Source organism: Takifugu flavidus, chromosome 4 (assembly GCF_003711565.1).
Source record: "Takifugu flavidus isolate HTHZ2018 chromosome 4, ASM371156v2, whole genome shotgun sequence".
Lineage (NCBI taxonomy): Eukaryota > Metazoa > Chordata > Actinopteri > Tetraodontiformes > Tetraodontidae > Takifugu > Takifugu flavidus.
The window spans coordinates 1961767-1984373 of NC_079523.1; the positions used below are offsets into that span (position 1 = coordinate 1961767).

At 46.6% G+C, this 22607-nt stretch overlaps 1 protein-coding gene across 3 annotated transcripts in view; it reads left to right on the forward strand.

Moving 5' to 3' along the window:
• Positions 1-22051, forward strand: part of chl1b (cell adhesion molecule L1-like b) — a 41846-nt gene extending 19795 nt beyond the window's left edge. For 2 of the 3 annotated variants that reach the window (XM_057030193.1, XM_057030194.1), the window contains exons 2-26: positions 1643-1841; positions 2310-2327; positions 3081-3189; positions 3343-3533; positions 4048-4170; positions 4545-4715; positions 5088-5199; positions 5277-5458; positions 6358-6489; positions 7107-7247; positions 7944-8055; positions 8286-8452; positions 8526-8691; positions 8784-8908; positions 9245-9346; positions 9602-9799; positions 10003-10073; positions 10609-10831; positions 11581-11696; positions 11938-12142; positions 12260-12382; positions 14451-14627; positions 18717-18848; positions 19521-19593; positions 20448-22051. In XM_057030193.1, coding sequence (XP_056886173.1) covers positions 1742-1841; positions 2310-2327; positions 3081-3189; positions 3343-3533; positions 4048-4170; positions 4545-4715; positions 5088-5199; positions 5277-5458; positions 6358-6489; positions 7107-7247; positions 7944-8055; positions 8286-8452; positions 8526-8691; positions 8784-8908; positions 9245-9346; positions 9602-9799; positions 10003-10073; positions 10609-10831; positions 11581-11696; positions 11938-12142; positions 12260-12382; positions 14451-14627; positions 18717-18848; positions 19521-19593; positions 20448-20652 — 3474 coding nt within the window. In that variant the 5' untranslated portion in view covers positions 1643-1741 and the 3' untranslated portion in view covers positions 20653-22051. The remainder of the gene's footprint in view (positions 1-1642; positions 1842-2309; positions 2328-3080; positions 3190-3342; positions 3534-4047; positions 4171-4544; positions 4716-5087; positions 5200-5276; positions 5459-6357; positions 6490-7106; positions 7248-7943; positions 8056-8285; positions 8453-8525; positions 8692-8783; positions 8909-9244; positions 9347-9601; positions 9800-10002; positions 10074-10608; positions 10832-11580; positions 11697-11937; positions 12143-12259; positions 12383-14450; positions 14628-18716; positions 18849-19520; positions 19594-20447) is intronic. The other variant, XM_057030195.1, reaches the window with a different exon arrangement.
• The last annotated feature ends 556 nt before the right edge of the window (positions 22052-22607 follow it).

Genomic DNA, 22607 nt, shown 5'->3' on the forward strand with positions numbered 1-22607 from the left:
TCAATCTCTGGCCGGTGTGATCGCTGCTGAGAGGGGCGGGATTAAAAACCTGCAGCCTATAAATCGGGGGAGCCTGACTGGACGCCTTGGGTGAATCATATAGCACCAGTAAGCACCATAAATAAAAAGTAGACATTACATTTAAACCCACAGAGGGACCCCCCCCCCCCCCCCCCGGCCAGATGGCTGAACTAGGTTTCAATAAAAGTTCAACAAAAAGAACAAATCAAGATGATGCAAATGATCAAGCTCCATGTAGTCCATCTCCGGTGGAATTAGCTTGGTCTTGTGAAGGAACGTTGTCTTGTGGGAGTTGTAACCCCTCCATACTTGATTGAACATGCCACTCTTACCAACAAAGCACAAGCCAATTAAGAGAAAACCTTTCCTTGTGGTTTTAATCTGTGTTTACCACAATAAACCGGCATGTTTTGGACAGATGCAGGCAAAGCTCAGCCTGAGGCACTTTCTGGAAACAAACGAACCAACGTCAATAAACTTGAACTGTAATTGAGATGGAGATGGAGTTCATTGTCCACAGCTTGTCCAGAAGCTCAAGGGTTGTTGTTGATGCAGTGGGGAGTGGAGTGGGGGGAGGTCACAGGTCAAAGGCTGCCTCTGAGTTACAGTTAACACCATTAACAGGAGGCTCGGCTGAACTGAAATCATGAGATTGACCTTTTTAACCCGGGTCGAGCACACTGCTGCATCTCGTGGACTCAAGTTTGACCGTGGTGTTTTTATGTGGAGTGTGTGAGGGCAGGCAGAAGAAGCTGCACAGCGCCCACTGATTAGGTTCCCTGAAGTTCTGCTGCTCTCCAGCAACCAAAGACTTAATATGTATTTGTTGCTGTCACGATTCACACGACGTGAGGAAGGCTAATCATCTGAGCGTGCTAGCTCTGCTATGAACACTCCCAGTCCCATACGTTACCCTCGTCCGTCTTCTTCATTCGCCACTCTGGGCCGATCAAATGGTCATTATGGCCCAGACGCGGGTCCGTTAGCTGCAAAACAATCCAGTTCTCCGTGGTCCACAGCCGATCGGAGGGCGAGCGAGTGCAGACAGCTTACTCTCTGACTGCTAACTATGTACAGTATTTACCCTCAACACCCCTCAGGCAACATTATAGATGTGGCTATAAAGTGTGTGTAGCTGAACTGGGAACGTCTTGGAATCATTATCAGAAACATGCAGGCGCATATCAAAGCAGCTGCCTGATTAAAAGAATCAGGATCTGAACCTGGATGGTCATTCGGATTTTATCTTTTCGTGCTGTAATGCCGAACATGTGCACCTATTATTTCACAGCCTCATTCATTTGTTTAGCTGCCTCACGTGGAAAAATAAAATACCTTGTGCATTGCACTCTCATTGACATCAGTCTGCAAACAGTTGGAGTCGCTGGGGAGGGGGATGATGGGAGGCTTTAATGGGAATATTTTAAAATTCAGAGTACAGCCCCACTGAGTTGATGCAAATCAAAGCATACGATGTGCCTGGTTATGCCTGGCTGAGCGGGGAGCAGCCAGGCTGGCGCTCACGAGGGAGTTGTTGTGTTTGGGCTTTGCCTTTCTTGCTGTCTGCCAGCACGTGGGTGGATTCATGGGCTCTTCTCCTCCCGTGCCGCTGCTGTCACAGGTACTGCATCTTTAACACGCCCGAGAGATGCGCTGAGCACGCGGCAGCCGGAGAGGGAGCGCTCGTTAATTCAGCACGTCCAGTCGCCACTGTGAAACAATGAGGTTGCAAAGGAGTCTGGGAATGACGGCCGCGCTGGGCGTGATCACCTGTGTCTGTGCCTTACATTTGGCTGCAGCCCTGGACATCCCACTGGAAGGTAAGATCTCCGCCGGATCTGCAAAACAGAAAACAGACTGTCAACAATGGATTTAACCTTTGTCTCGAAACATTTGGGGGGAAGAGGGAACTTTTTCTTCGTTTTTCTGCATAAAAGGGTGAAAATGTTTGCAACGAGCCTGCTGGCGGTGGGGAGGGGGTAACAGAGAGAGACTGATGTTGAAACTGAAGTCTTTGTATCAGAAAAGAGAGTTTCAACATAAAAGAGTGCAGTTAAATGAAACACCTTTGAGGGAGAGGGCTGGAATAGTCATCAAGGTTTGGAGTTTATAGCCTTTCTCCTTCTTTTTGGTGGGATCTGTCGTTCATCCTGGAGTATTGGGAAACAGAGAAAATAGCAGGAAATGTGATAATGTGAACAGTTCATGCTAACTGATGTCAGAATATGTTTCAACTGACTGACTCTGTGTTTTGTTCACTTTTGCCTATGCTGCTGTGGACTTGATAGTTTTAGACCATGTAAACAGTAAGTTGGAGTTGTCGTGTATAAGTTGTTCTTAGTGACATCCCAGCTCATCTCCCCGATCATCGCAGAGCGCCGCTCTAATTAAAGCCATTGTCACATCTGCATCACATCTGTATAATACTCATGTTCTGGCTTTTAGGGCTCATAGCATGACTTCATTCCCCTTCACCTGGTCACAGAGAATTTTAGAACTAACTCTGCTACCATAATCACAATAACAGGGTTGGGCTGGTTTACCTGTTTAGCAAATCGTTGAAATGAAGGTCAGTGTGTTATTATTGTGGCTTTGAATTTTACCTGTTAAGTCCCACAATGGAAGCCATTTGAAAGATAAAAAGCTTTTAGTGCTGTGGACAAAGATGGACTGGATATTAAAAGTCCTTCACCTTAAAATGGGTTTTATTTACCTGATATAATCCGAGCGAGAAACAAAACTGGAAACCTACCCAACCCTGCAGGTCGGAGAGTTTTATGCCAAAACAAAGAGATGGAAAGAATTTGGGATTGAACTCTGCATGACACACATCAAATCCTGCTCAGTGATTCCCAGCGGACGCTCCCTCAAGTATGAAGACCAAAATCATAACAAAAATATAAAAGCTCCGGTCTGTCAGAGCTTTGTCCAGAGGGGTTCTAAACCCGGATGTCTGGGGGCCGCTGCCGCCCCGTTACATTTCAAACAGCTTACATCTGATTAGAGTTTGTGTTTGAGAGCTTCTGTCAGGATTTAATGCTGCTCTGTTTGTTGCCCAGTTGAGCAGCTGCCCACCATCACAGCTCAGGCGTCCAGCTCTCTCATCGCCTTCCCCTTCGATGAGAACTTCCCCATGATGTGTGAAGCCAAAGGGAATCCCGAGCCAGAGTGAGTTTGAATCCTCCCACCACACTTCAGATGTGATACACACAGTTTGCCACCAACATGCTGGTGTTGGACTGGTTTGAACTTGGAAAATAGTCAATCCCGCCTCATTCAACGCTGGCGGACCTTGTGCACACACTCTCTTTCTCTCTGTAGATTCAGATGGACAAAGAACGGGCAGCAATTTGACCCCTCGCTGGACCCTCGTCTGATTACAGAGGGGAATTCTGGGACCTTTGTGATCCCTAATAATGGAAACCTCACAGAGTACCAGGGAATCTATCGCTGCTTCGCCTCAAACAGACTGGGGACTGCCATATCCAGGGAGATTGAGTTTATTGTGCCCAGTAAGTAACCCACACGTGTGTGTGTGTGTGTATGTGAGTGAGTGAGTGAAAGAGAGTGTATTTGAGGAGCTGCGGGTCGGTTCTTTCCCGGTGACGGAGCCTTGGGTGCTGTGCGATGACAGCACCGCTCCATTCTGAGCTTTCATTGTGGTGAATGTCGGCAGAGATTCACTGAGGCTCCTGAACTAATCTCATCTGTAGCTCATCTGGAGCTCTATGTTGGAGGAAATCCAAGTGTCCCGCCTCTCCATTAATTCTTTTGATGTCCTTTAATACACTTATGAACTTTATTCACCACATACTAGCTTTAACGAAGTCCACTCAATTTGAGGGTTTTTTTAGATCTGGGTTGGGTTCAGATGGGTGGTAGTTATTGATGTCTGTATTCTCCCTGCAGGCCAAGACGTTTAAAAAATGATCAACGAGACACTTTCTGCTGTCCTTTAAGTAGTAAGAATAGTCTTACCGCCATCTTGTGGAGAACTTAGAGAACTACATTTTGTCTTTGTTTCAGATGTTCCGAAGTTTCCTAAAGAGACAATTGAACCTGTGGTGGTGGAGGAAGGGCAGCCTTTTATTCTAAATTGTAACCCACCTGATGGAATACCACCGCTGCAGATCTACTGGATGACATTAAGTAAGTCTAAAATGACACTGTTTTCATTCTAAATGGACAGAATTTGGTTGGCATCTTTGTCAAATCATTTAATTTACATTTCCATCAAATACAATGGAAAACCTGTTTTCTATGGAGATGTTTCAAATATGTCCTTCTGCACTGTAAATCTGAAAAATCAGTGCAGTAAAATGCTGCCTTTGGTTTCATTTAAAATGGAGCAACAGCTGAACGTGTTGCCTCCGGTTGGTGCTACAGGTCTCACCAATCCTGGACAAACAGACTCAAGGACAGTTTCTGTCCGTCAAAGCTCTGAACTCACAACACAAGTGTGTCTCCTGCAGATGCTGTCAGAGTTTATTGACGGTAAAATGACGTCTTGTTTCTGCTGTCAGGTCTTCAGCACATTGAGCAGGATGAGAGGGTGTCCATGGGCTTAAACGGAGACCTTTACTTCTCTCACGCGGTGGACAAGGACAGCAGGAGGGACTACTGCTGCTTCGCTGCGTTTCCACGAATACGAACCATCGTTCAGAAGACGGCCATGTCTGTCATTGTCAAGACAAGTAAGAAGACACTTTTTGAGGCCTGTTTTTCAGGCGCTCATTATTTCTTTTACTGTATGTTCACGCCTCAAAGTCCATCCTAGCACCACATTATTTTTGCATGATTTGTGCATTTTTTATTTTTATTTTATATTTTTAATGTCTCTCATGACGTTCTGTTTTGTCCTCGTGTCCAAAATTTTGTCTTCCATAACATCCACATCCATTTCAGAACTAAAGGACACAAGTGAAATCGGTAAGTTCTTTTCAGACGTTTGTGGTCAAACCCCTCGTTTTTTTTTTCTTTTTTTACATAAACACATTAGCAAATGCTTAAATCTAAAATGATAAGATGTCTGTGAAGTCACACACCTGATTCCTGCACTTGCACAGCTAACGCGATCCTCCAGAGGAGACCCTCGATCATGACGCCCCCTGGTGTCAAATCAGAGACACAGCTGGTCAAAGGAGAGGAGTTGATCCTGGAGTGTATAGCAGCCGGATTGTGAGTAATAATGCTTTTATACTTACTGTAATAAGCATCTATGACACATATCTGACTAGTTGAGCATCTCCTCTCAGTCCGACTCCTCAGGTCGAGTGGATGAAGATGGGCCAGCATCTCCCCACTAAAGCCAAAACGGAGAGCCATGGGAAACTGCTGATTGTGCCTGATGTTGAACAAGAAGATGGTGGAAAGTACATGTGCAAGGCCAAGAACACAGTGGGAGAAGCTGTGCACTACTTCACAGTCATAGTAGAAGGTATCTTCCTGCCTGAACCTAAACCTGAAGAGAATGGAAAACAGCTTTCACAGTTAAACGATGGATGTTGCACACTTATTCTTGGTGTAGAAGAGTTGCTTCAGACATAATTAAAAACCATCAGTCAATGACAGGTACCAGCACGCACGTCAGTCACACCTTCAGTCGGTTACTATTAACAACCGGTAACAGCAGGAGTGTGTGTGGGTACCCTGGGAGATGCACATCTGCTCATTTACTGGAACAAACTCACGGTGCGTTTATAAGAGTCACCCAGACACACACGTGAATGAGTGAACACGCTGTTCAGAGGGCAGCGTCACACGCGTGTCGGCAGCACCAGGAACCAAGCAGAGTGAGTGGACTCGGTTCAGTTGTCTTTGTTGGTAGAGACAAATTCACAGGTCAGGGGGTTCGCAAGGACAAAAACCAGCAGCTGATCCAAACAGGCAAACAGATCCAGCGGAGCCAGGCTGGCAAACAGGTAGGAGAGGAAAACATGACAACGTGGCAAACAAGCAGAAAGAATCAGGGAAGACGGATCAAAAGGGGATACAAGGATCAGAGTGCAGGAACAAGAAGAAAGAGAGGACACGCTGGTGAGGACACAGGACGCAGACGAGGACAGAGTCTTCCAAATGGACTTGAGACGATAACAGAAACATCAGATAACATCTATCTCACAACTATAAGCTCAGCAATAATACACAGCTCCTAAACCCCCGACAGAGCAGGAGGAGGCAGAAGGTCGATCCGACCAGTTCCAGCTTTTCATTTTCTTTTTTCAGGACTTATTGATGTTTGCACGTATGTTTTTGCCCAATCGTCGTCTTCCACAGGCGTGCTGCTGTTGCCATGCTGCTCACACGCATAACGTCACGCTGTTTGTGTCTCTGCAGAGCCTCCAGAGTGGGTTTCTGAGCCTGAGAGTCAGCTCAGCATGATCGGCTCAGACGTGCTCATCAAATGCTCCGCCAGCGGGACTCCTCAGCCCGCTGTAACCTGGAGGGTAAACGGTGCCCCTCTGCAGGGTCAGTCCCACAGCAGCCTCACCTACATGTTACTGTGCCTTCTCATTTCTGCTGCCCAACTAAATCATTTCGGAGCTTCTTAACGCACATGAGGGCCGTTCAGAAGTGAATTCTGCTCCTCCTTGGTCATCGCCTTGCAGCAGTGTCCTCATTGAGAGTTGAGGACAGCTGCCCCTGAGTGTGGGGGCCGGTGGGAGATTAAATCAACATATTTACACGCCAGAGGGGTCAAAGGTGTACAGTCACCTGCAGGCCACAGTCTGAATATGACATTTTGTAAACTAGAATGGGTTTTTAATAGGCGTCTGGAGGCGACGTCCCGGTCATGTGGCATCATATGTAACATTAGAAAAGGTCCCTGTTTTGAGTCGGGGCTATGCGTTATGATTCCAGAGTGTGCAAAAGTTGTAGTTATTGGCAAATTGGGAATTGCAGAAAAGTAGCCTCAGACGTGTGTTTAATTTGTTTTAGACTCTAGTTGATGTAGTGTCACCTGAACGCAGCAAAATCATCGATCATCTGACCATAAATGAGAGCTAACCATGAACACGGACGACTAAGGCGAGCCACCGTCTCCTTGTTCACTCCCTCCGCACGTTTGTCTCCTGTCTCTGCAGATTCTCCGTCGCCCAACAGGAGGGTTTTGGGTGACACAATAGTGTTGCACAACACCAAAGCATCCGACAGCGCCGTGTATCAGTGCGAGGCCTCCAACAGACACGGAACCCTCCTTTCCAATGCAAACATCATGATTATGAGTAAGTGTGATTATTTGTGGTCCCCTTTTCTGTCTGACTGTTGCAACAAGGATGGTCTGACAGATGGTTGGGATCTGGTGTTGCTGTTTCCCATAAAGCAGTGAGGAGCTGAGGAAGGAGTGCTGCCCACGCACTCCATCACTCCGCCTAGTGCTTCTCCCCGCAGAGCAACAAGCCCGGTTCTCTGCCATTTATATGCTAACAAGTTTCCCCTCAATCCCATATGGGAATCAGGGCCATAAGACAAGCATGTGCTGCTTTACAAGTGCAGATAAAAACGACAGGATGCTGCTTTCTCTTGCTTTGCTCATATTTGGGGAGTTTTCTGTCTCTGACACAGGAGTTAATAAAGCTGGACGCTCTCGGAATGCCGAGTCCCAGCTGCTGCCGTAAACAATTAGGCGAGACAAAGCATTTAATGCGAGGCTTTGGCTACAACTGATAAGGTGCTTGTAGGCAGCAAGCTAATTTGCTCTTGTTTTTCTTCTTTGATGTCATTTTGGTCACGTTTTTGACAGCCCGACAGCTGAATCGCTTCTTTCGTCCACAGTGACGTTGTCTCATCACCCGTCCCTCTACTTTTTATCCGCTTTTTTAACTGCTAAGCCCCAACGCTGATGTTTTTAATCTTTATCCCCTGTTTTGGTTTTGGATCCACGATTAATAAATAAGGCTTTGGTTCTTGATTCGTTACAGATTTGCCCCCCATGATTCTGACCCAGGATGATGAAGATTACTCAGCCGTCGAGGGGAAGGGGGTGATGATGCACTGCACGGTCTTCAGCTCTCCTCCTTCAGCCATCACTTGGTATGTGTGCAGGTTCTTCCTGTCTCCATCAGACCAGTAGAGAGCAGCAGAAGTCAACTGGTGGATGCTCGCAGTGACTCTGTCAGCTGAGTTTTATACCAAACATCCTCCTCTAATCTTTCATTCAGCAACTTTTGTGGATTCCGCTGTGTTTTGTTTTTTTTTAACCAAGTAACTGTTGGACTTCTGTTGGAGTGTACGGCGCGAGCTCATTCTGCGTCTTTTCTCAGGAGCAAAGACGATACGTCGGATTCCGTGGAAGGGCCGAGGTTTAGCGTTCACGACAACGGGACCCTGGAGATCTACAGTGCCGAGAAGGAGGACTCGGGACCGTACACGTGTTTCGCTAAGAACACCGAAGGTTCTTCCGCCATCAACGTGATGCTGTCGGTGAAAGGTAGCGTCTTTCCTTCTGATTGTGGCTGCTCCCAAGAGTTGCAATGGATCTAATATCTGTGTATATGTGGAAGATCCCACCAGAATAATGGAGCCTCCAGAGGACTTGCGGATCTTAAAAGGAACCACGGCTCAGTTCTCCTGTCTTGCCGAGTACGACAAGTCCTTCAGCGATGACTTTGAGATCCTCTGGGAAAAAGACGATAAAGAGATCGCCTTTAACTACACTGAGAATTCAAGGTTGGATAACCTGCCCACCATCAGTTGGAACCTTATGGGGTTTTTTTCTTTTTTGTTAAATTAATATTGCATTCCTGTTCCTCTGCCAACAGGTATTTTATAGAGGACGGTATTCTCCAGATCGTCAATGTAAGCCACAGAGACCAGGGAGTGTACACGTGTTTGGCCAGAACGCCGATGGACGGAGACAAGGCCGCAGCGCTGCTGCTGGTGTTGGGTGAGCCGTGTTATTCTGTTCCCACTCAAAGCACCTGAGGCCCCTGATGCTGCATTAATGTCCAAAACAAACAGATCAATATGTCAGGAAACTAAAGCAGGTCAGGAAAATGCAGAGCATGGCTTCGTTACTGTACTACTGTGTCTGGAAACGAGGCTTCTGAGGTGCCTGACAGTTTAAGTCAGAAAGAGCCGGTGGCAGCTGTGGGCAGCAGTGCCGCTGCGCTCCTGTCCTCCGGCATGTCGGATGATTTGATTGAATACCGGCTCCCTTGGCCTTTTTGGCTGCAGAGATGGATTTTCCTGTGAGTTCCTAAAGGCATCTTGTGGTTTGCAGATGTCCCTGATGCCCCCCAGTACTTGGTGCTGTCCGAACACAAGAGTCAGAGTGTGAAGCTAAAATGGATCCCCGGAGACGATCACAACAGCTCGACTACAGGTACGGAGCACGTGGACAAGATCACATCCTGATTGTGCCTCTTGTAGTTCCAAACATTATTATTATTACTATCCAGCTGCACATATTTGCAGATAGGCAACATAAATCTATTAATGGCTGATCCAGACATGAATTAGGATTAGACCAGAGGACGGTTTGAGGAGTTTAATGCTCAGTAGGTGGTAAAAGAGGCAATCCTTTGGCAAGACCACGGCGGCGAGGGATTACTCTGATTATCTCTCTGCCTGTCCACAGAGTTTATTATCCAGTATGAAGAAAGCCAGTGGGAGCCGGGGAACTGGAAGGAGCTGCTGCGAGTGCCCGGGAATCACAACTCAGCCATTCTCAAACTCCACGGCCACGTCGACTATTGTTTCCGTGTGTCAGGCGTTAATGCTGTAGGAAGAGGTCCTCCCAGCCAGCCCACAGAGCGCTACAGAACCCCCCCAGCAGGTCTGACAACTCTTCTTTCTCTCAACTCTACTTTTTTGATACGATCCTTCGCACTTTTTCAGCTTCCAGCGTCGCTTTCTGAACATTGTCGGACCTTGAACATAATTGATTCCACTCGTGAAGCTCTCCTCTCTGACGTCTCTTCAGCAGACATTGTTTCCACCAGCCAAGCCAAATAAATCCATATTCTTTTTTTCTCCCAGCTCCTGACAAGAACCCAGAAAACATCAAAATCGAAAGTCATATGCCACAGGAAATGAATATCAACTGGGAAGTAAGAAATACAGTTTGTCCTTTTATTATCCTTTAAGTGCTGATTCTGTAACGTCGGCCACTCGGTCGATTCTTATCTTAACTTCACAATCACTTAGCTTTGACACACCAGATCAACAGCAAACAAGAGAGACGGAATCAGCATCTTCAATATTTTATGTTGAAAATCATGTCTGAACAAAAATCACGCCAGCATGTCCGGTCATATCTGGTGCTGATGATGTTGCTCTTGTGGCTGATGGGTAAAGTGGCTCCTGCGAGAGCATAAATCCTTTATCTGGGACGCGTCGGCAGCTTCTGTGTGAGTGAAGAGCCACGCAGCCAGACCATGTCAATTGTTCTTTTGTTTTATGAGATAGCAGGATAAAACACTGGCAGCATGTCAACTACAGTTCACTGGGCCAGCCTGTCGTTCTAATCCCTCAGAGGCGGTGACATTGAGCAGTGGAATACAGAAAGCTTCTTACACAACTCGTCTTGATGCTTTTCACACCATTCTTATGGTGGATTTCTTGTTTTTTACCCCCATGCTTCAGCCGTTGCTACCCATCGAGCACAATGGACCGGGTTTGGAGTACAAGGTGAGCTACAGGAGGCAGGATGTGGAGGAGGACTGGCAGGAGCACATCGTTAAAAGACACTCATTTGTGGTGAAGAACACTCCAACCTTTGTGCCCTATGAGATTAAGATCCAGGCTAGGAACCATCAGGGATGGGGTCCTGAACCCAGAATTAAGACGGGATACTCAGGAGAGGACTGTGAGTAGTGAGGTTGTTTTTTCCCCTCTTCTCTTAATCTCTTTCAAGCTGTAGGGCGTCAATTTACTGTGAGCTCTCTGGACGTAACCTCGGCAACTTTCAGCGGTGGGAAGCTTCAGTGTTCCAGCAGAAACATCTGCAGCTGAACTTTGCTTATCCGCTGCCTGTCGGCAGAAATTGGCCCGAATGAAGGAGAATTTTAGACAATGCATTAATCAAACGGCAAGGAAAAGTTGGAGAAGTTGCAGCATCCTCCCACTCAGCCGTCTGTCTGTCTGTCTGTCTGTCCAACTGTCTGTGACTCACCTCTTGTGTATCTATAGGTCATCTTAGTTTGACATTGGTAAAAAATGAAAAAGTGCTAGTGTTCTGTTGAAAAGAATCCATTTTAAAATCATATAGATTGAGATTTGATTCAAATGTGTGACTGCATGAAGGAGACAACATGTAAGCAGTGTGCTATACTTCCTGTATTTAGCTTTCTTCTGGATTTGTCCCCAAGAAGCCACCTCAGGTCAGCCATGTGCAGTGTTGTTTAAGGCAGCATTTACACCCTTTAGCTAATTGTTTAGCTGGTGTGTTCGTGTAGACACGCTATCCTCCATTAGAGCAGATAGGCGATCGCAGTAGTTCAGTAGGTGGGTACGTAGCAGCTGTTCCCAAGACGACTTCATGGTGTGTTGTTGTCTTTTGTTTTTCCTTGAATGACTTTCAGCCGACTGTATTCTAACACACGTTTCCCTTCGCAGTTCCCTCTGCTGCACCTGATGATGTAGCCGTAGAGGTGATAAACAGCTCGGTGGTCAAGGTTAGCTGGATGCGAGTACATAAGGACAAGTTACATGGACATCTGGGAGGCTACAGGGTAATACTTGAAAAACAGACCTTTGCTTTTAGATGCAGCTTTAAAGGACTGTCCGTGACCTTCCTCGCACTGCAACTTGGGCTTTTACTGGACTCCCCCACCCAGTAACCGGCCAGTTCAGTGCACAGACCACCAAAAGAACGAAAATTTGGAATTCTTTTTACGTTTGCAGAAAGTTTTCTAGAAGCTTAGAGTAGCAACCACCGTTAAAAACACCCTTCTGTCTGTGTGTTGCATGCAGATAAGCTGGTGGCGTCTCCGCAGTCTGGTGGACCCCAAGAAAAACCACGGAAATAAAGAAACACTGACATTCCCAGGAGACCGGAACCATGCTCTGGTACCGGAACTAACTCCCTTCTCTGAGTACAGCCTTATTGTCATGACCTTCAACGGTCGGGGCAATGGCCCGGGAAGCCATCCTGTCAACTTCAAAACCCCAGAGGGAGGTAGGATTGTGGGAAAACAACACGAAGTGTATTGATTTTGCAGCGAAAGAGAAAAGCTAATAATAGTGAAGGAAACTGGGTTCCTACTGCTGATATCACCGTCTTGTTCTCATACAGTCCCAGAAAAAAATCCAGCTTTCAGAATCACAGATGTGCAGAGACACACGGTGTCTGTGGCCTGGGCCCCACCACTGAAACCGAATGGGATCCTCACTGGTTACCTCCTGGAGTACCAGCTCAGTAAGTGTCTATACCTTATTTGTCTTTCGCCACACAGAATAAAGTCGCGCCTGGGTAACCTAAGAACAAAAGGACGGTAATGTTTTCAGTCAACAATGTCAGTGAAGGTCATGAAACATCGTGCCAGGAACCTCCGAAGCTGCAGACTCTGCTCTGTTGGAAGGGGGCGTGTTTAGGTGAATCTATACACGGGAGAGGAACGTACTTGTTGCTGGTGATCGTCTAACCTCCTGCTCCTGAGATCGGGAAGCTAAATTGCTGTGCAGCAGTCATGGTTAGACCACTGCGAGCGTATTGGGAACATGCCAGGGTGAAGCCTGCTGGCCTGCATGTCGCCCCGCTGGCTTTGTGAGTGCTGAGTAAGGTTACAGTGTCACGGCCTGTTAAGGTCCAGCTTTACTGACCCCATCCTGTCCTCAGGGGACATATTTACTCCAGCTCTGGGTTCTGGCAGCTCACATCACCGCAAGCGTGCACATTTGGCTGTCCGGAAAGAAAAATCACAGCCAAGTTAATGACTAACTTCCAACTGCATCTCAGTGATGCTGTTGCTGGTTAATTGAGTGTGATTTGGCAGCTGCACAGAAGGGCCAAGTGTCATGTGGTATTCCAAGAAGGGATGTTTTCATGGTGCCACGACCATAGAGCTGGTGAGCTTTTTGATGTGTGACTGTTTTTAAAGTCCTCCTGATGGAGATCATGTGTGAAATGGTGAGGATAATGTCGCCAGCTGTTAGCAGATCATCAGCGACACGAGGAAAATCCCAAGCTAAAGCTACACTCATCTTCATAGGAGCCTTTAATAGGTTCATATCTCTCGGCTTTCATAGGAGAGCCAGTTACAACAACATATCGCACACACGGGAATATCGTGCCGTCGTGATGGATACGCCAAGCTGCTGGAGACAGCACAGTTTTGGTGCACTAGCACACAGTCTGTTTGTCCTAAATGTGTTCTTGTATTTCATTTCCCAGCCGTGTGTGAGGATCACGCACCGTGCAAACACGCCTGGAGTTTAACCTGAGCGCAGTTTAAGAATGGGAGCAGCTGTCGGTTTGGCAGAGAAACACAGACAGAGCGCAGAAAAAGAGGAAGCAAGCAGAATCACACAAGCACAAAGAACAAAGATGTCTGTAACTCACCTACTGGCTGCCCAGGATGGCTTATTAAGTAGGATGAGCTTGGTGTGCAGCCAGCAAACATTAGCTGATGAAGCCTTTGTTTGAAACCACGATTTGGAGGGCAGTTCTGACGCTGCTTGTGTTTCCTGGGCAGAGAATTAGTGGCGAAGTTCAGCAGCTTTCGTTTTATTTTCTATTTTGCAGTGTTGGTTTTTGTGCTAATGTTTCAGCTTTCACTTCAGACCGTGCAGAACCTGACCCAGCGGGCGCTCTGCGCACAAGTTTATTATAGCCCAGCCATTTTGGCACTAAAGCTGTGAGTTCTGAGTTTATCATGGGGTGTCAACTAGTTTCACCATCCTTCTCTTCTACATGCAGCCGCTGTCAGGTAGATTCAGATACGTGTGTCTACATGTTTAGAGGGTGGCACCATCTAATTGCAGAGAGCCTCAGTCCGGCTGCAGCTGTCCCGATTCCACCCAGTTAAGGGAGAAATGTGCCTTCTTTTATTAGAGTGTTACCTATTTTAGTGTAGTCGAGTCAAAACAAAAGAAATGAATGTCTTGATGTGCGATAGCAGCGGGGGGTGTCCACCAATACAGGGAAGCAGTATTTCTCAGCAAAGGTCACCTCAGTACCTGCTGTGCTTGTTTTTGTTGCAGAGAGCATAAATGCCACCTCCCCGCCCGACCGCCCGCCCGCCTGTTTTACACTGTGAAAAATGAAGTCTCCTAGCAGTTTAGACAGAGACGAGACATTTAATTTCGATTGTGAATGAGCAGGAATCGGAGATCTCCCTGTTTGTTAAAGGCAAACAAATATGACCTTTTATCCCCATTAACCAAGCCGTCAGCTGGAAGTGCCAGGACACTCGCTCACGCTGGATTTTGAGCCAGATTATCAACTCTATGCTTCCAGCTCTAATTCCTGTTGTATTTTCCTCTAGTCAATGACACTGAGGCGGGGCCAGTGCAGACCGTCGACATCAGCAACCCCAGTACCACCAAGTGGATCTTCCGTGACTTGGAGCCCGTCAGCAAGTACCAGTTCGACCTGCGCTCCTGCACCACAGTGGGCTGTGGGGCCATTGTCAGCGTGGAATGCACGACGACCCTGGAAACAAGTGAGTGATGGTGGGGCCAGAGACCGTGGCGTTACGTAGGCGGGTCTTTCACTTCCTGGTAGAGACAATGGGGACACAGACGGGAGCACTGAGGCCCAGAATGGTGGGATAACTCCAAAGTTGTCTCCAAAGCGATTTCTCTAATTCCAAACTGCATTGAACTAGTGGAACATGATATATGCCTGGGCAGCCAAGCCTCTCATATCTCCATGTAAGTATTTTTTGTGGATAAACAATTTCATATGGACATAGTGGTGGTTTTCATTTGTCACTGTCATGAGGGAGCAAGCGCTTATTGATTGGACAGAGAGCAGGAGCTATGAAACAATCAGCAAAGGAAGAAAATTGCTTTGAGCAGGAAGGAAACGAAAGCTTTTGCTACTGCACTGTGTAATCATGAAAGAGTTGCTGCGGACTAATTAGAATGAGCTCGCTTGCAGCGTGTAATCGTTCCTATTCTATTGCATATCATGTGTTGAGGCTGACGTGCCATACACCAGCCAGCTCTGGCTCACGTGAATGACGGAACAGGAAATGAAACGGTCAATTCAGGAGTGTCAATAAGACCAGCAGCAACAGATACTGTCAGCATAAATAATTGGGTGACACTTTTAATAGCGAAGCACTCGGAAACAATTTAATGCATCATTCAAATGTGGAAACAAAAAGCTCCACTTCCAAGTCTCAACCACCGCAGGTGTTGAATGTGTGAGCTATTAGCTTGCGTTTGCTTAGAGAAAACTCACAATCACAGAGAGAAGCTTAATTGGCTCTTTGTGGTTGTTTATTTGTATTGGAAAAGCCAGAGAAAATGATTACAGGCAGGGAGGATCCATTTTTATGCATTCAACTGAGTTGCCTGTGTGTATGTGTGTGTGTGTGTGTGTGTGTGTGTGTGTGTGTGTGTGTGTGTGTGTGTGCCTGACTCCAAACATTAAAGTTAATGGTGGCGGTTGTGTTTGTGTCCATGTTATTGTTGTTAATTGTCCTCTTGCTAATTCGTCCTCGCCACCGCTTTCAGCCTGTCCTTTGATCAGCCCCAGAGTGCGCGTGAGTGTGTGACCGCGCTCTGTTATGCATTGCTTGTCCTTTTGTCATCTTCTCTTCCCCCTTTTGTTGCCTGTCCCTGCAGCTTCATGTGGAGATCTGCGTTCACTTTCAGCTCCGCAGCTTCCCATGAAAACTGTTCATAATGTGCTTCTCTGGGAAGTTGTGCTGTTTGGGTTTAACATCTCAGGCTGTAGGTGCACGCCGCAGTGAACGTGCGTGGATGATTTCAGCAGACTTTTGAAGCGTTTGTGTATTGACTGGGCAGAATCTGAAGAGGTCCTAAACACTTTTATCATGGAGATAATTGACCTTGTCGGCTGTTGGGCCTTCCTGCGAGCACTCTGCTGCCCCCTTTCATTAGGCAACCATCAACTTCTTCCTGGATAAAGTTTGCGGCTTCCTCTCTATTAGCAGCAGTAATGAGAGGCTTAATTATAAATTCACATTAATCTTGGCTCATTAGTGATCGTAAACGAATATTGACTTTTATCCTGGCGACAGGAGACGGAGCGGAAACGGAGACGGAAAGTAAATGATGCTTTAAGAAGCGAATCCATCAGACACACTCTCAAGTCCTGCTTTCTAATAAATGGTAAAAACAACAGAATGGATCACGCAGTCGTGGCATCCTCGATCACGTCGGCCTGATGATTAGTCGCTAATTTAATAAATATAGGACGCAGCGTCCCCTGTCTCGCTCTCCAGGCACGGCAGCCCCCCCCCCCCCCCCCCACCTCAGAGCTCTCCAACGTCCCCAGTGACCAAACCCACTCGTTCCATCATGGGTAGAATTGCAGCAGGTTCTGACACAACGAGCCTCGGACCACACAGACACAAGGATCGGGTTAGCTGATAAAGGTCAATCGGTGTCACATTTGCTCCATATATTCAGCTAATTTATGGCTGAACACATCAAACATACAAGAAAGTCCATTTATAGTTGGGTTCTAGAGATGTAAATATGCAAATGTGTGTCTCTTTCTAGCAAGAGTGCTTACTATTGAAAGAGCTGATTTTAATTTCTCGCCTCTGCCACCAGGGAAATATAGAATACGAGATCTATATCGCACCTCGACAGCATAGCAGCAGCGTGCACGCGCTCGGAGGGGACAAATACATGTAATTGTCAGTGATTGATTTGTTGGGCCCCGGTCCCCACTGTACGCGCCAGTGTATTGACCCAACAGTCACCTGACATTTCCATGTAATCTTCAAGTGGGTAAACAGTCGCACCACTAGAGTCTCTGAGCAGAGAGGGGATTGTGAGGCTGAACGTCCTCCTGGGCCACGTCTGCGGGGGAGGCAAAAGTGATATTTACAGGATACTGAGATAAGTGGAAGAGTGGAAGCTGTTAAAAGCTCCTCCATCTGAATATCTTTTGGCACCAAAGGTGCGACTTGCGGGGCGTGGGCCTCCTGCCGGATGAGCAGCTGTTTTCTGCAGCATGTAATAGCGAGCTTGGGAGCGTGGTGACAGACCCCGGCAGCCTGCCCCGGGATATTTTTAGTTCAGGGGCCTGTGTCAGCTGAAGTTGTGCAGTTTCTGATGATTGGAACTATCATAGAAGCAGAGCGATCTATCAACATTAGCCAGTGTGTCATTTGCGGCGACGGGGACGGGCAGCGGCGACGCAGGTGTCCTTGTGCGCTGAATTATCACCTGAGCAAATCACGCACCTGAGCTGAAGACGCGGCCGGAGATTTGCATGTTTGCCGTGGGGAAATGAAGTGGACGGGGCTTTGTTGACTATCTCCGACAGCTGCTGTCAGAGAGCACGTTCCCCATGCTAAAACTGCACAGCGCTCATTTTATTAATCCAGTTGGAATAAAAGGCTGCACTCATACAGCTAAGCATCTATTGACTTTCTTTACATTAAATAACTTTCATTCATCCAAATACTGAAGGCGTCCTTGTCAGATCCACACGACACCTGATGATATCAGAGCATCTGAAAGCAAACATTTAAAAACTGTCCTGCATTGGCGGCTCAGCCTTTGTTTTATGTCTTCCTCTAGCGTTGCTCTGCTTTTAGCTCATCGTATAATTGTGCTTCCATATGCACATTACTCTTGTCATCTTTATTGTCGAGGGACTCACCTGACGCCCCCCCCCCCCCCTCCCCTCTGTCAGATGTAATTGATGCTCCCTCACACCGGAATTAGGAAACACAAGAGCGCTCTTGCCTCTTGTAGAAGGTGAAGCGCGACATCCTCCATCACTCCTTTGCTAAACAGTCTGCTTTCGCCTTGCTCATTTTTGTCATTTCTCCATCGGCTCGACCTCTGTGAAATGTTAATATGTCGGTTGGTGACAGCCTGTAAATGTCAGCCGGATACCTGGAGAAGAGCAAAGCAGCCTTTTAAACTGCACACATGATGTTCATGTGTGCAGCTTTTCCTTCTCACTGTGGGTGTCTCAGAACACCCTCTGGGTGGGGTTGCAAATGGTCTCAAATGTCTATAATTTTTCCTTTGTGCTTTCATTTTAATATCGCTCCTGCACAGGTTGGAGTCTCTGGGTGACAGCCAAGATTCTTTCCTGTCATTTTAATCCACATATAATTACATGAGAAACGAACACAACATATTAGAGGCCTCGTCGGAATGCACCGGGCACCTTATTTCCAGTCACCGGACCAATAATGATTGTATTTTAAAGATATCATCTCAAGAGACTGCAGGTGAGGAGGGAAAAAAAACACATAAATAAAAAAGAGCCGCTTTAATCAGTGGCCCTCTCATTAAACAGAAATGTGCTGCAAACGCAGCATGTTTGAACAGCGACTCAAAGCTGCAGTGTCACCTGGATTTAAATTAGCAGCCTTGCTGGGAAGAATTACATTTGTACAGCGTTCTTACTTGATTAATTAGACAAGCAGGATTAGCTGTTTAATATTAATACTGGGTCGTTTCCATCGGCAGCGCCCTGACACCTCCTGCTGCATCAGATGGGCTTTGTTCGATTGCAAACATTCAATCAGGTGTCCTGATGAAAAGGCCAAGATATGTCAAAGTCACTCGGCTTTGTTTCTCCTCAGGTTCCGCCAGCATCCACGAAGGAATATCAACCCAGGGCTGGTTCATCGGCCTGATGTGTGCCGTCGCTCTGCTCACTCTCATTGTGCTGATCGCCTGCTTTGTCAACAGGAATAAAGGAGGAAAGTATTCCGGTAGGTGCTAACTTGTGCTGGTTGAATGCTAAATGCCGCTCTGATTCTATTTTCTGGTTCACAATTTGTTATGTTGGTGGGGGGGGTGATAAACCAACCTGGAAGCCACCAGAAGACCAGGCCACTACATTATATTCAATGCTTCAATGCAAATTCATACATGAAAGGGCACGTGCACTGACAGGGAAATGAGCGTTTCTGGGATGTCCAGCTTTGGAGTGTTGCATTGTTTTGACACGGAGCTTTTTCCAGCAAGCGTCTAAACAAAGTGCAGCCCACAGCCAGACAAAATGCAAATGCTGCACACAGAGTGACTGCTCTGGGAATGATGGCATAAGCTCTGTGGTATCTCAATTATATTCCTCCTATTGGGGACACGAGAGCACTCATCAGCTTTATTATTCACTGCTAATAGCCATCAGGTTGTCGTCTGTGCAGCGACCGCTTCACTCGTCAGCAGAAAACAGCCAAACACTGCTCTGTCCTTTGTTTTCTCATTAAGTTCTCATTATCTCCCAAAGCGCCAACAGCCTTTTCTTTTTTTCCGTGGGCCATGGTTTATTGTAGCCTCACATATAGGAGCACGTATGTCTTTATTGTTACCTGGAATGCAGCATTTATCCAGCAGAGAATGTGTAAATGCGAAACATCTTTTATTTATTTCATGAGCAGTAAAGGAAAAGGAGGACCTTCACCCAGACGTGGAGTCACAGGGCATGAACGACGACACCTTTTGTGAATACAGGTGAGCGCCCGACGATCACAGGTGACGGTGTTTTCTCCACGCTGCCGCTCCGTCCGCATCGCTCAGTAATCATTTCTGCGTTTCTCTCGTCACTAAAAAGACACGCCAGCACGAGTGACGTTGGCGCGGAGCCTTACACCTCCGCTGCTCAAGCCGAGTGATCACCTGAGTAACTAAAGAGTGTGTGATGAGCAGCATTAGCGTCCCTGAGCTGTTTACACACCCGTGTTTTTGTGGTAGCCTCCCTTTACTGGAGCATAGTGTCGTGGTTGTGTTTGCGAGCCTCAGATGTTTCTGTCCGGCCGGAGTTAAATGAAGCCGCCCAGCGCACGGCAGGAGACCAAAACCAATCAGTGTAATTGAAAGCAGCTCAACTCCAGGGCTGTGATATCCAAACACGATTCATTAATCCTTCAGCGCTTCCATTCCTAACAATCCTCGGCTGTGCGGCTCCCAGCTTCCTTCGCTAATCAGCAGGATCTGCATACACAACACATGCTGATGCGATATGAAGTCTCAGCGTGGCAGCGTTTGACTCTCTGCCTCATCGCTCAAGACTTCAGCTCAGTGTAAAAACTGGAAGAAGTATCATAAGAAAGCAGAGCATCACAAGTGCTGATTTATGCTGAGCGGGAACAACAGTTTCCCAGAATGCATTGCTGCAAACGCTGCAACTACACATAACAGATCCTGATGCTCAGTAGTCTGATAGTGAGGGGATACTTTTTACAGCGTGCATCATTGAGATTTAAGAGTAATCTGTTCAGACTCCTTGTAGATGTAGTGACACCCCCCCCCCCCCCCCCCCCCGACATCACGGCACAGTGACGGTAAATCCGGTGCTTCTCTTGCAGCGACAACGATGAGAAGCCACTGAAGGGCAGCCAGCGCTCGCTGAGCAGGGAGATCAAAGCGGCCGACAGCGGCGACAGCCTGGTGGACTACGGCGACGAGGACGTTCAGTTCAACGAGGACGGCTCCTTTATCGGCGAGTACGCCGGGCGAAAGGAAAAGAGGGCGTCCTCTGAGATCAAAGCCACCGTTCAGACCCCAGCGTGAGGCCCTGGCTGCCATCCTCCGTCCCCTCGGACGCGTTTCCATTAAACCTGCTGGGAAGAAGAAATGAAAGAGGGAGCAGACGTTACCCTCACAAGTCTGGTGTCAAATGTAATGCGTCATTGCCAAGTGCACACTGCCACCTTCATTTTACAAACTCTCGTTTTGCCACTTTGCTAAAGGAAGACCATTACTAAATTTGGTGTAAATATAGTGTATATTGTCTTTGTGGAGTGTCTTTTTTATGCTTATTATCACACATGACATTTAGAGCTTGGATTCGTGTTTTGAAGTCCCGACTTGGGCTGCAGTTGGTTCAAACGGGCCGCTGGTCCGTTTGTGCAACGTTGCCTTCTGATGTCGATCTTGTAGCACCACGAAAAAGTGGGAATGATATTTTCCAGTTGGGGTGAATATTACTGACCTTTTATATATGAAGCGACATCATTAAATGTTAAGGTGTGTATAAAGTTTGCTTATTAACTTATTTTTTTTTCCTACTGGTTTTATAAACAGCAAAATAACAGGGACATTTTCACACATATCCAAAACCCGAATCCTTCCTTCTCTTTGGGAATTATTCAGTTATTACGGCACGTTTTACATCACCAATATACCAAATCTGGAAAATATTAAAACAAAAATATGTTGCATTTAGCTCAAACTCTTCTCCATCTGTAGTGTAAATATCTTTTATTATCCCACTATAACTGATATTGGCTCGGAAGTTCACACGTGTGTGTAATGGCACCTCTGCTGGTCATCAATTATCCCAAATCTTTTGAAAACTCACAGGCCAGAAATCGTAAAGTAAACACGCTGTTTTTTTTGTTGTTTTCACGATACTGAAATTTGCATGAAAAAAGTATAAATGAATTTGCAGCTGGTGAGTGTTTGGATGTTATGGTGGATTTGTGTTCCCAGACTAGCTTGTGTGCCTCTTCTCAACATTTTACACTGATAGCTTGTGGCAATTTGTCATTAAAATCCTGTAGGCATACTTCAGGAATTATTAGACCCTTTATTTAAAAGCCCCATCACACCTAAAATCTAAGATCTCCTTCATGTGGCTCAATCTCGAATGCTAGCATGCGCTAACCTAAATGACATCAGGCTAACACCTGCTTTTCTTTCAGAAGTGAAATTGATGAAGCTTTGTGATGTACTGGAGTTACTCCTGACCTGATGTGAACTGGTGGAATGTCCCTTGAAGGGTTAGCGCCCATCAATCAGCTGTTTCAATTCAAATCTGCTCCACCACAAATATTTCTAACAGGCCTTATTTTAGTCAGACTCTCGCTGTTCGGATCAGTCTGTTGTTCATCATTAACATCCAGAGAAACCAACCAGAGCATGTTGAGAATTGATGTTTTTTATGTTATTAAATTACTTTACTTTCTTACATCCTGGTCACGGTTTGGTTCATTTCGCCCGGTTAACGAGTGGATGTTTATGATTAAGCAGGACACAAAAGCCATCATCAACAACATGCTGCGTAAGGCTTCATCGTATGAAACCTAAGCAGCACAATGGCAATGTCAGCGGATGAAGAATCTTCAATAGCACGTCGGCACCTATAATGGAATTCACAGCACGGGGTGGGAGCGTGTCTCCCCAGGCGTCACCAGAGTGATGAATCGAGGAAGAGGGTCAATGACTTAAAGCACAAGGTGGACGTTTAAAAGAGGGAAACACTCCGGCTACATTTCATTGGGATTAGAGTTACAAATGAACACCTGAACCGCCTCTCTGGCTCTGACTGGGGAAAGAACAACAGCGTTAAATAAAATGGAGAAATACAGTAGATTTCATCCATCGGAAGATCGATTTCTCCTCTTGCTGCCCGAGAATGTCGCTTTCACAGCAAAGGAAACAAAGGATGGTGGAATTATTTGATCGTGCACGCTGCTTGTTGTTGCCTCAGTCAAGTGTGTTCGAACTGATCCAGGTCATCAAAA